Genomic DNA, 13,464 nt, shown 5'->3' on the forward strand with positions numbered 1-13,464 from the left:
ACGCTGTCTTTGACCTCCCCTGTTTTATGCACTGGGGAGCTGATACTTCCTTCCCTGGCTAGGACTGACTGAATAATCATCTCCGGTAGTTATTCACATCAGGCTCAAATGCTGAAATGTGAAGCTGATGACAGGAGAAATTATGGATAGAAACATCAAGAATTGCTACTGAAACTTTAGGAGCTGTAGGCAGGAAATACTCAAAGCACATCACATTTAACCATGAAGACACCAAAGATTTACAATCCATGGGGCAAAAACATGAATTGTTTGAGGTGGGAATGAAGCCCAGACTCCTGTCCTGGTGTTTTCTTTTTGCCCAGATACCCACACATAGACACATAATCAGCATACGAAAACCCTACCCAACCCTAAATCTTTGGTGTGATTTGGAATGATTAACCTTCAAAAAGTTTGATATTCAAATCATGGAAAAAGTCTGTATGTTCACTGAGATGTTATTCAAAACCTGTGTAAAATAAGGGAATCTTGGTTAAGGAATTTTTTTTCTGTTATTTCAACATATGCAGCATATGATTTCTTTCAATCTGGCCCATCATCTGATAATGTGCACAAGAAGGATTTCTTTTTTTTTTTTTTCAGAAGGGAAGGGCAAAGAGAACTTTCAGGATTTCACAGAAACTTTTGTTCAAGTTTTCAAAAGCCACATCTGGATTCATCGTCCTTTACGTAGCCCAGACAGCGTAATGCACTAATACTGCTGTATGGCAAACTTGCCTCAGGTATCGTGTTAGAGTAACCAGCTGGCCCATCTTGCATTACCCATGGGGTCCAGTCACCCAATAGAGATTTCAGCCCAACTTTGTGAGACCAACTTGAGAAAACATCCCTGTTACTATGAAGGGTTTCTCCTGCTCTCACTCTTGCTCTTTCTCACCTTGAAAAAAAACCCCAAACCAAACTCCTTGATCCAAAGTCAGATGAATTCTGGTGCTCTGAGCCTGCCATTCCAGATCAACACAAGTCCTACCCAAAGTGACACTTTTGTGCAGAGTAAGGCAGGTCCATGCAATGTGGAAGAGCAAACATCAGCATAGCTGGAAATGCCTCCTGCCCCTCTGCTGTGGTCAACAGAAATGGAAACAACCCAGGATATTCTCATTCCCAGAATGTCTGTGCTGAAGGAGGGTTTTAAGTTGGCCTTCTGTCTCCTGTAACCCCAGGAGATACGATTAATGAAAAGAGCTAATTATCTGTCACTGTTATAACATGCTTCACAGGCAAAAAAATTAATTCTACGTATTTTTTTCTTTCAACTGTATATAAACATTAGTTAATTCTCAATAAGCAGCTAACATCTTCCTAGAATGAAGGGAGTCTCTTCCTGTATGGTAGGAGATACCAGTTTTTAATCTCATTATTTCTTGAGACAATTCTACAAGAGCACTTTGGCACATACTGAAGTTTTGTTCTTTGTTCTTCGAGAGTTGATGAAAATGATGTGTCATCTCTGATGGCTGTTCATTGAACAAAAATAGCAAAGTGGAAATAAAATATTTTTCTCATAAAAAATAAGTTTGCATGCTACGCTGAACTCATTGTTCAAATTCACAGTTGAAAGTGATTATCACACTGCCTTGACACAAATTCATGCAAGCATTTCAGTTCAAGTGATTCAGAGGAACCAATGAATAAATAGTCCCACCACTGTTTTTTGATGCAGGAGGGCAATGGCCATTTCTCGTGTGGAAATTATGAGCAGACGAGGAGGTCTCTGTTCTGTAAATCTGGGCTTGCACTTCGCAGCAACCAAACTTGCTCAACAGAATGAAGAAATCCCTGCGGAAAGTCTTTGTGAAAATGGCATAGAGGAAAGGGTTAGCACAGGAATTGATGGGGTAAAACAAAACCAGAAGGATCTTGGATTTGGACACTGTGATGAGAGGAACCTTGAGCGAGGCTGATATTGCAAAAAAAGATATTGGTGCCATGCAGAGGAAGTCTGTGAAGATCAGTATGGCCATGCGCTTGGCAATCTTGGTGTCACTGTTTGAAGAGATGACATTAGGGTTTCTCACAGTAAAGTAGATGCAGATGTAGCAGGCACATATAATCACAAACGCAAGTACATTCAACACTAAAAGAAACATAACATAAGCCTGAGAAAAAGGCGTTTCTATATCCATGGGTAAACAGATGCTGACCTTCATGTAGCTGCTGACTCCAAATATGGGAAGAAGTGCCACCACAAAAGCAAAGATCCAGCCAAAAATCATTATAATCACAGCGTGACGAAATCGAACCTTGCGGTCCAGTTGCATGGCATAGGTGATGGTGTGCCACCTTTCCAGAGTTATCACAGTCAGTGTGTAGACTGAGAGTTCACTTGCAAACACTGTAAAAAATCCTGCAGCATTGCATCCTGCCCCCGTTTGCCAGTCTATGGCGTAGTTGTAATACTGGCTTTTGGTCTGGATATCTACGGATGCAATAAACAACAGATAGATTCCTATGCAGAGGTCTGCAAATGCAAGATTGCACATTAGAAAGCGAGGTACGGTGAGTTTGTATTGACTGCTTATTAAAATAATAAGGACAACAATGTTCCCAGTGATAGCTAAAATGTTGATAAACCATATCAGGACTCTCAGAATGTTGTATCCCATGATATCTTCACATGGATTGAAAGCATCAGGTTTGGGTGAGCAAGCTACATTAACTACTTCATTGCATAAACCATAGTCAAACTCATTCTCTGCTGGGTCAAATCCCATGCTGTAGCTGGAAATATAATCTTCAGCTGCAGATCGTCTACGTATCTTATCGCCGGGCTGCTCATCAAGATCTTGCTTGGCCTGAGATATGCTACATATTGGATGTAATTCAGTGCTGAAATTGTAAAAAGAGTCGAGTTGGAAACTAAGAGACACAGCACAAGGCAAACAACAAACACAAAACCATCCAGTTTCCATTACCAGCTCAGTTTTTCTGGTTAGTTGATTATATAGACTACCCTGGAGCTTGAAATTAATAGTCTGTCTGATCCCTATTTATAAAATACTACAGGAAAGTGTAAATTATTTGGAAACATCATAAAATGTAAGGGAAAGGAACGTCTAATGTTTGGCTTACTAACACTCACGATGCAGTTATGCACCTGGACAATGCATTCTGTAAGAAGAAGCCTCCTTTATTTCAACCAAATTTCTCACATAACCTGTCATTGAGGTGATTATTGCATGAGGGGAATACATGATGATGAATTCCAATGTAAGACTGAGCTTTGAAGAATGAGTCAATTCAGCTATGCCCATAGGAGTCTGTATAATTACAGTTGTGCTACTATCCCTTAGTATTACTCTCAGACTCCCATTTTCCTAAAGTTTTTGACAGTCAGTGTGCCATATTCAGTCTTAATAACTCTGACAGGGCACAGAACAACTCCAGTTTGTGCCATTCATTTTAAGTATCTCGTATCATATTGGTAACTGGCCAGTAACACAAATAAGTAGCACAAATAACTTCATGCAGGCTTCCAGATAATCCCTAGAAGCCAGATGCCAACACAGATACAAACATAAGTCATGGTAGAACATTTTGCTTAAAAACTATTCTTCAAAGAAAATGGATTAAAAACCAAGCCAAGTGAAGCAAAGCCAAGCCAAGCCATGCTGAACCAAACTAAACCATACCAACATTTCTACAGAAACGGCAATTGCTTTTGTTTCTGTCAGAAAGTCTTTTTTAAACATTTTGAGAAGTTTCGGTAGCAAAGGTAAATAAAGGAAAAGAGTTTCAAGAAAAAATGTCTTTGGTAAACCTAGTGAGTTTTAATAGTTTTGTATTTGGCTTTATTTCCTAGAGTATTAACTCTATGCCCTTCTCCATGCCTAGACAACAGACGAAACAAATGTTTCGGCTGAGATGATAGAAAGATGATCAGCTCCATCAAGCTAAGAAACATCAAGACGTATCAACAGGAAATAAAGGGTCAGACTTTACAACTGCTTCTCCTGTCACCTTTGATGTTTGCTGTCCCAGAAACTTGCATCCACCGCCTTGGATAAAAAGGATCCAGACCTAATCTGAGTTAGGGAATAAAACAGCTGAGAATGTGTTGCAAAACCAACACAGTTCAGCTCTGCCTACTTTCATCTACAGCCCAGAGAGAAACTTAGGTGTACAATTTCTAGGACAGGACCCCATCTTATCTTCCACCCTGACTTGCAGTACAGTTGAGAGAAGAGCTTTCTGGGCAAGTTAGGCTGAAATTTTCAAAAATTGGTAGCAGCTTAAAAGGGAGAATTCTTTTTTGTAACCTAATTTTACCCTTTGACTTTGTGCACTCACTGCATCTTCCAAAAATTGAGTTTAAAAGGTCTGCGAGAGAGGAAAACTAATGAAGGCTCAGCACCAGGAGGTGAGGGACATTTCCTCTGAGGTTCTGAGCATCCTCTACTATTATCGATATTTTTTATCTTGCCTGTCAACGGAGGCAGAAAACTGATTTGCTGTGCGGTCAAATATGCACTATGAAGGTCACAATAGCAATAACAAGGCATTACATTTTGCTCCCCTGTGTTCTGCTCGCATAAGGATGAGTGAGGGGTCCAGTGTATTGATCAATATATCAACAGTTTTCTAGCTGAAAGGGAATATGTGCTTCCAAGGAGCAATAACGGGAGAGAAAGTCCCTCAGTTTTGAGTGCAACGGGCACTTGAGGGCACTGAAAGCTACTGCAATTGGTGGTTCTTCATAAATGAACTGAGGGAAATGTTTTTATCCAATCATTCTCAGGTATGAGTTAAAAATAAACTTTTTCCAAACTATGGAGGCACTACCCAGAGCTAAATCTATCCCCTGACAAGACTGCTATGTAAGGCCGGCTAAATATTTCTGATCATTACAATTTATTAATTCTTGAGTTATTTTACAGCCAGCAGTCCCAAATAAAACCAGAGTCCCATGGAATTAGTTACTGTCTTTGCTCTGAGGATGGGTGGCTGGTTACCTGTACCATGAGCAGGTAAGATGGGCCGTCACAAACCCTGAGGGAAAGACGATCCAACCTCTGGTACTGACTGCTTACTGGTTCTTTCCCCTGGGATGTTTGCCCTTTGGGCTGTGCGGTGCGTTCAGAGCAACAAGTGAGAACGTTTTTTGGCAAGGGATGGGTCCTTGCTTCCTTTTGAGACGGTAGGTATCATAACACAGTTAATTTATTCAGTCTGTAACCTTCTGTTACTGTTTAACATTGCTTTGTAAACCCTCTGAAAAATAAACTAGAGAAAGGACAGCTTAAAGAATAACATTAAAATTGGCAGAGTGCTCTGACAAAAATAAACAAAAATTACTACCTTTGTACAAGTTGTTATTTTATGCGCTTTGTCTGGATCTGGTGACAGCAGGATCTTGTGTGCTAAGAAACACGCTCAGCAGAACAAATAGTCCCGACCTAAGTTCTGTATTAAGCCCTATGTCAAACCAATCATCCTCACTGAAAAGTGGCATCGAGTGAGTTGTGAGCAACTGATACTATGTTCTCATGAGACGAGGCCCAAATGCAACTCCTGAGGCTGCCATATTTTTTTAAAAAGTAGTATTTCCAGTGACAGCTCCTCCAAAGAATAATGATCAAGTGTAAGGACAGAGTCATATCAATGTCATTGTTTTAGGCAGAAGGTGATCTTTATGTCAAAGAAAGCCAAAAGCTTGCAGAAGTTCATAATGGTCTATTGTCAAGTTGAGGGTTTTAACATCCAGCCTCTGCCCTATCCGCACTTCAAAGATATTATTTTCTAGTCACAGAAAAATGTGAGGGGAGTTCAACATACTGCACTGGGCTTGTCCTGAGGAAGAAGTTTACCTTCTGTTAGGCCAGCATTATGATATTTCAGTGTGAGAAATCTACAGATCAATATTTATCATATAATCCTTATTGGAATGGGGAAAAAAAAGGCATCAAAATTGTCAATGTTTTGATTTGTGTCTCAGTCTGGTGAACCTATGCTTGATGCAACATCCTCCAAAATCTAGAAAGCACTGCTGCTGTAACAGGTTTAAGCTTTCCATTATCACAACAGCGCCTGTTTGCCAGTGCAGATGGATTTGGGAGAGGTGGTCGAGCATGATCCGCTATGGCAACTTATTTCATCCAAAGTTCTTGAGTGCTGCAAAAGTCTCAAAGAGGGGAAGTCTAACATAAACGGGGCAGTCAGAAAGGGGCCAGAGATCTCTGCCTTAATTCCTTCCCAGATTTCCCACCTGAGCACCAACTGCTGCTGTGATCCTTAGAAACGCACTTCTGGAGCTGAGGCGGCATCCTTTTTATCCTCCCTGGACTACCTGGAAATATTCTGAGACCAGAATGGCCACGAGAGAATGACCGTCTGCTGTGAGGGTGCATGGCAAGTCAGGTCACATCACGGTTCTCACCACCACAAGCAATTTCTGCTGGACTGGACCAAGCACAGCTCTCGCCAAAGAAATAATACACGTTGTGTGATCAAGCACTGCAAACTGTTAATAACTCTTAAACAACCTGAGCAGTCTTCAATTCACACGCAGCTTGTGCCAGCTGTCAGGAAAACTGCATTGAAATGAAAGCGGGTGTAGCTACTGTACAGGTGATCAATCTCTGCAGAAGTGTCTGGCAATACCTTCAGTATTTAAACTGAACTAAAATGCATCTCTTTAAGCTGGAGAGAGGAGATCAGTCTCCCACCTCCCACCAATTTCAGTATAAGACACACGACTGTATGAAGGAAATTGCCATTTTTAGTTAAGTTTTAAAGCAGTTAACCAGAAAGGTTGATCTAAATAATTGGTTCTAATAATTTTGCCTTTATGCTTAATATTTTGTAAAAGATACACCTGGCAACTATTAAAAACATATATAAATACATTCCACTTTGTTCTGTTGACCAGGGTGATACAGTTCATATGCACATTCATTTAAGTAATCAAATATCATAAAGAAGAGCATCTCCAACTTGCATACTATTTCTTACCATGGCATCCACCTGGTACTACAGGGGACTGTGAAGTTCTGACCAGGCTTGCTCCAGAAACAGCCCCACGGCTGAGTGATGCTCCAGCCCAGCTCACTGGCCATCCGCACTCGGGCTACGTAAGCTCTGCGGTTTGTTGGCATTTCTTTGCAAAATTACACTTGCCCAGGCTGTGGGAAGAGCTGTCTATGTCCTCCTTGCCAGGGCAGAGGCTTCCAAAAGTGGGGCTATATTAAGGGGGATGTCAGTGCTGTGGGCTTCAGTTCCCCGGGGTGAGCATGACATGGAAGTTATTTAAAGCCCAGGTGAGGGGACTAGATACTGGGAGCTTACCACGAGATCTGGGCTATTTCCTCCTGTAGCTTTCCTTCAATAGTAACTCTTACTTTGTTTTCGAAAAGTCCAGTTACCTAATTTAAGGGATGGATTCTGGGATTTGCGTCCTGATTTGTCCCAAACAGCCCAGAAGCCAAGTACCTTCAAAACTATGAATCATGGTGATATCAAGGTCCCTTTGCAGATTCAAGACTAAACATGCTTCCATTGGACTCGTTGGCAAATGTCACTTTGCCACCGGCACTGGAAAGACTGGACCCTTTTCTACTTGGCAAACTACCAAGCACTCTGCCTGTATAAGCCTGCAGAAGTACGTGAAATAGTCTCCTGCTGATAAACTGTCCTAGCAAGAAGTTTATAATTTTGGATCAAAAATGGGCAACAGGGAATAGATTCTGTCAGATAGTTCCCTTATCACTGCAGTCTCCACCACCAGACTTGCACTCTTTACACAGATAATTTTGCAAACACATGTAGGTGGTGTTTATTAGCTATCAGCAAAAGCAAGACCAGTTATCTTTCATTGCCTGGTGACAATACAATGCTAAAAGTAAGATAAGTGGCTATTAGAAGTATTCAAACAGAAGCTACTAAGAGTTTATGCTTTCTCTGCATGTTTTTTTTTCTTTGAAGTTTTAGGCAACTTCTGAAGACAATATCTTGAATTATAACAACGATCCACAGGTTGTTTTTTTTTCTGCCATGGCAAATTCCAAGTCTTTGAGGACGTCCAGTAAAGGAAGAACTTTCAACAATAACAGGAGTTTCTGTAGCTACCAGTTCCTCCTGTTTTCCAGTGGCACAAACTCAGGAGGTTCATTAACTAGTTAACGTGTACATTTAAAGTCTATCATCTCAGCAGCTGAAAATACTCAATGAGAATCATTGATATCTGAAGTCTCACTTGCTAACGGGAAACCAAAACGAGCATGGAAAATTACTTTGCTAGTCTAAAAAGAGACTCCAGCCTCCCACCCCCCTCTGTTGATTTGGGTAAAAGGAGTCTACTCTAGGTTAACCATTTCAGAAATCATGTCCTAAAACGTTGTGCATGTGACATCGACAGATAACGCATCTGTGGTGCTTGGTTGGACAGTGTTCCAACATCAGTGTGGCTTTCTGAGAGAAGAGTTTAAGATCACTCAGTGGTTCTGTTACCCTCCTGAATTGATGGCCAAGTATTGACCAGCTTCTCTACAAACACAGCTTTCCCTCCAGTTACCTCCTGAAAAGTTATCAAACTTTTTCTCTGGGATGTCTTCAGCGTGGCTCCAGGCCAATCCAGGATGGCAGGTCCCAGTGAAAGATGGACCCATGACAGCTGGGGGCTAGAGCCGCAGCTGGGGAAAATGCTGATGCTAACACAGCTATCAAAATTTATTATTCCCCTGCAATGGAGAGGCAGTGTACTGTGTAGCATGCATGAACCTGTACGTATTGCATATTTATTTATTTCTATCCATTTACTTACCTGCACTGAAGAGACCTTTTCTACCCAGATTTTGAGGAAGTTTATTTAATTCACTATCACCTGCTGAGAAGTACCAAAAAGAAAAACAAACGCAATCACTTACTTTTGTCTTTTCCAGTTTGTAAATGCACAGCAATGGCTAGGATAGGTGAAGTTTGCCTCAATCAAAGATCTGAATTTGCTTAAATCAGGAAGCTTTTTTAAGTTGTATGTAGACCTTGCTCTTAGCTTCTTAATGAGTTCTAATCCATGACTTGGCAGGAAACTGATTCTTGTCCTTGAAATATCCCTTTAAGAAAACATATGAAAAAATCTCAATAAAAAGCATATTTACTTCTGCTCGATGGTGGATATGTGTTTTAGACTGTCCTACTCATTCTCAGAGTAGTGATTGGAAGGAGATCAGCTGGAAATCTACACTGAAAAGAGGATCCAGGGATAAATTAGGTGTTCCTTCAGGAAACCTGAACTAACATCCACTGCAAACAGCAATCAAGTGATGTTAGTCTGGTCTGAGAAAAAAGAAAAAAAAATCCCATAACCCTCTGGGTATGAATTAGCAGGGACATAAACTGTCAGTGCCATATGATACTGGGTTTAGTAAATACCCAGTAAGTGCAACAATCATCCGAGAATACTGTTACAGGACAAAAAAGGCTGATGAAATCACAACAGAATTTTGCCACATGAACGTCACATCACAGGAAGGTGCTGTGGAAAAGGCAATAAACACAAAGAGAGAAGCTCACATGGGGGCACAGATGCGAGGAGAGGTTGGGGCTATCAGCTTTTGTACTCATTAGGAAGAAAAAGAGATTAAAGACAAACAGGGGTGACATAGTTCAAACTGTGAGGAACAAAAATAACAAAACATTTCCAGAGGTTTATAAAACAAAGAGAGCACAGATTGAAGCGAAGAAAGGGGCAAGATTACAGGAGGTTAGGAGAGATTGATTTATGTGGAAGGCAATTACTGTGTGGGACAGGCTGTCAAAGGATGGAAGCAGCAGCTACGAGTGTATTAAAGAGAGCATTAATGGGGTTTTTAAAAGGAAACATACTGTGTAAACACTAAAGGTTGACTTGTGCCATGCAGGTGGGGAAAGGGTAGAAGGACTAAGGGTGCTCCATCTCCAGGCTAAGAGATGCTTGGGAACCCATCCTCATGGCTCTGGGGTGTAACAGCCGGGGCAAAATGTCCCCACATTTCCCTCACTGGGGCACAAACTTTGTCCCTCAGCTCGTGACAGCAGGAGAGCACACTTCTTTCTCTTAAGGGCAACGGTAAAAATGAACTGCACAAAATCATCCTGGTCTTCGTTAGCCCCTGTGCTCTCATGGCCTGAGACTGATCCAGTGTTTGCTGAGGTGGCTCTGCTCTTTATTCTCTGACAAAAGAAAGGAATTTTCCCTAAGCAAGAAATTGGACTGACAATATCTGTAATTTTCTCCATGCCCCCTCCAAGGTACAGTTTCCAATTTGTCCGTAACAGTACAATGTCAGGACAACATGTTATTTGATCTCTATTACCCAACATGCACAAATCGTTTTTATTATTGTATTAATGCAGTAGAGTGATGCCATGTGAGGGGGAGACCAGGTTTTAGCATCATGTAATAAAGTTTAGACAGTTGTTGTGTACAATACACACAGTTGAACCCCTGTTCGAAACAAAATACCAGGAAATGGCTTTGTTTGAACTCAGGGTCTTTAGCTTAGGGTGGCTGAGTTTAACAAATTCATGGGCAGCTAATAAAGCAGTTAGTAAAATTGGTGGTGGGTAAAGATGATCTTTGTGTCCATGCTGTGCCCCCAGCTGAGGCTTTGCATCCAGGCTCTGAAGGGATGTACCACCTCAGACAACTGGACCATCAGCAGTGGCAGCGGAGGGGCAAACGCAGACCCCGCTCCGTGACCCCGACCTGGGGCCATCACTGCTGCTGGCGAGGCAAGGCAGACCGGCGAGGTCAGAAACACTTTGAACTTCTGCAGGTCGGGCTGAGAGAAGCCACGCTGTGGTCCTGAGGTCATTCTGGGCCTGACCTGGTTCTCAGAGGAGCTAAAAGCAGCAGCTGATGAGAAATTTTAGGCTATTGATTTCTGACTTGGACACTTCAAGAGGTTATTAGGTTGCAATGAGCAACCGCGATTGTTTCCTGGACTGACCATTGCCCTTAGTACGCTGCCTAATGAAAACTGTCACCTGGAGTATATGCTCATGACTTAGCAACTAAACAGCAGTTTTCTGCCTGAATCCACAGACAGCATCACTTATGGCAACATTAAGAGCCCTGTGAAACTTCACAGGGGCTCATAACTCTGAACGAGAGCGTGGAAACTGTTTTCTTTGGCTTGCTAGCTAAAAATCTTTACCGAGTCCAGACTCTTATTGCACTGGGGGGAAGTAACAAGTAAATATGAATAGGAATATCACCTAGACTTAAAAATAGCTAAAATGTTACTGGATCTCTGGGCATCTCTAAATAATTTCATAAATATTAAATATTTTTGCATGAAGATATTTTCTTCTTCTTTTAAAAATTTTTCTTTTTGTGCTCATTATGGCCCATCAATGGAAGCGAGTTAGGGAAAGTGCTTTGCTTATTCCCTGCAGGATTTGTTGGTATGTCTGTCAGGAATAGTTATCGATACACCACTGACAAGCCCCCGACCAGCAAACACAGACATTGTGCAGCTGGTTTAGTAACTTCCTCCACTGAGTCACCACACGCAGACCTCAGTGCAGAGGTTCTTTGGGACGTTGCTCTCTAGTTAGAGCCTTGATAAATTAAATAAGCATGATGAACAAAACGATAAAGTGGCAGGAGTAAATCAAACCAGAAGGCATCGGTGGCTGGAATACATGTTCTTGTACTGTTATTATTGCTTGGCTGCTGGTCATCAACCTTGACAGCCAGCGCAGGAACAACAAAGTGCACCTGACTTCTCTTCCAACCACTGCCCTTTCCCACCGGGAGTCTCTGTTGGATTAGCAAAAATACTGACCAGCTGATGAGGTTTGAAAGGCACATACAGAAATAGCAAGAAATGATTGGCGGAGCAGAAATCAGAGAGGGGTAGACTGACCCGTGAGAACAATTTTCTCCGTGCTTGTATCTAAACTGAACTCTGGCTGTGCTTCAGGGACCCAGCAGTCGAGCTGGGGGTCTACTGGAGCTCTCCTATGGCCCCCGTATTGCAAGGATAGGATGGACCACAGCCATACCCTGCCCTGCATCCGAGTCAGGACGCAGCCAGAGAACTCCTAAGGACTGCAGTAAAAGCTGGTATAAGCCACTACAGCTCTGGGAGCACCAGAAGATAATTAAATGAAACAATAAGGCTGAAAATTGAAGCTATGAAACTCCAAGTTAGAAATACAGTGTAGTTTGGTATAGAAGGAATACATACAGGTGTGGGAGTAATTAGCTATTTGATTTACTTGCCTACTGTCAGTGCTGAAGTCCTTTAACTCAAAACTTGATGTCTTTCCAAAAGAGATATTCTAATTCAGCCAAGAGCTCTAAGTTTTGGAGAGGAATTGATTTGTGAAACTGTGCAGCCTGTACAAGGACGAAGATTGGTGCTTTCTGACATTACTATTTGTGTTTGTGTGTCTTTCACATTATTTTAATATGCTGAATTATAAAACAGAAGTTGGTATTAATTAACTGTAGAACACTGGTTCAGGAAGATCAAGAGTTAAAACATCCTGATGTTCATTCTAATAAAACATCGCAGTCTGCAACACAGATTTGATTGCAACAATGCTATTTGCCTCAGCGAGGATATGATTATAGGTCAATCATTTCCACAAGTGAAAAGTGCATTCCTGGTGTACACTACAGTGATGGATGAGTAAGGCGGCTCTTCTTTCATGATCTCAGACAGGATGAAAAGGTAATTTCCCATCCATAGAATAGTGGATGTACTGGTAATGGAACAGAAACCTTCTTAGACAAATAACTCGGTGTTAGAAATTGAACTATCAAATGAGTCTGAACTACAGCCAAATCAATTTGATAAACCTCCAGAATACGATTGTGTCAGCTACAGCCTGCAAAGAAAATGCGTTTACTTTTCGCTACGGGAAACAATGCTTTTCCAAAGAAACATCTATGATATTACTGCTGAAAAGATGCCCCACTGGCAGTCTCTTTTCCAAAGAAGGAAGACGCTTTGAGGGAGTGATGGCAGTGGAGCAGGATGCAGTAACCCGTACCATAGCTCTTTATATCATAGGTGCACTGACTATCACAACATGGAAAAAAGGTCTTTAGAAGAGCTCTGATCTGAACTCAAGGTTAACTAGACATTTTTCTCCCTCTTTTTTAGATTTCTAACCACTCTAACCTCTGTGTAAAATCTTCCAACAACTCCATTGACCCCTTTTCACCCTTTCTGAGTGACTCTTAGCCCTCTCTGGACATCCAGGGTAGATGGGAAGAGAGAAAGGCTCTGACAAATTGGTGAGACAAAAAAAAGACTCCTGTGTCTCTGTTGCAGCTCTTCTGTGTTGCAGCTTCTGCTCAGAAACACAAGTAGTTGTGCACAACCACAGGCATTTTGAGATCCCATGGCAAACCATGGCTTGAGGTAGTGGTGACTGAGATCCAAGACCATCTTACTGCTGAATTCTCTACTGCTGAGACCTTGCTTCCCAGCTTGTCACCCACCAAAGACA

At 41.7% G+C, this 13,464-nt stretch overlaps 1 protein-coding gene across 1 annotated transcript in view; it reads right to left on the reverse strand.

Annotated features, from left to right (window-relative positions):
- Nucleotides 1–1,282: 1,282 nt before the first annotated feature.
- Nucleotides 1,283–13,464, reverse strand: part of FSHR (follicle stimulating hormone receptor) — a gene marked incomplete at its 5' end in the record, with an annotated part of 34,518 nt that continues 22,336 nt past the window's right edge. Inside the window, 2 exons of the mRNA XM_009708596.1 lie at nucleotides 1,283–2,850; nucleotides 8,883–9,068. Coding sequence (XP_009706898.1) covers nucleotides 1,623–2,850; nucleotides 8,883–9,068 — 1,414 coding nt within the window. The remainder of the gene's footprint in view (nucleotides 2,851–8,882; nucleotides 9,069–13,464) is intronic.

The sequence above is a fragment of the Cariama cristata genome, unplaced genomic scaffold, assembly GCF_000690535.1.
Source record: "Cariama cristata isolate BGI_N322 unplaced genomic scaffold, ASM69053v1 scaffold39480, whole genome shotgun sequence".
Classification (NCBI taxonomy): Eukaryota; Metazoa; Chordata; class Aves; order Cariamiformes; family Cariamidae; genus Cariama; species Cariama cristata.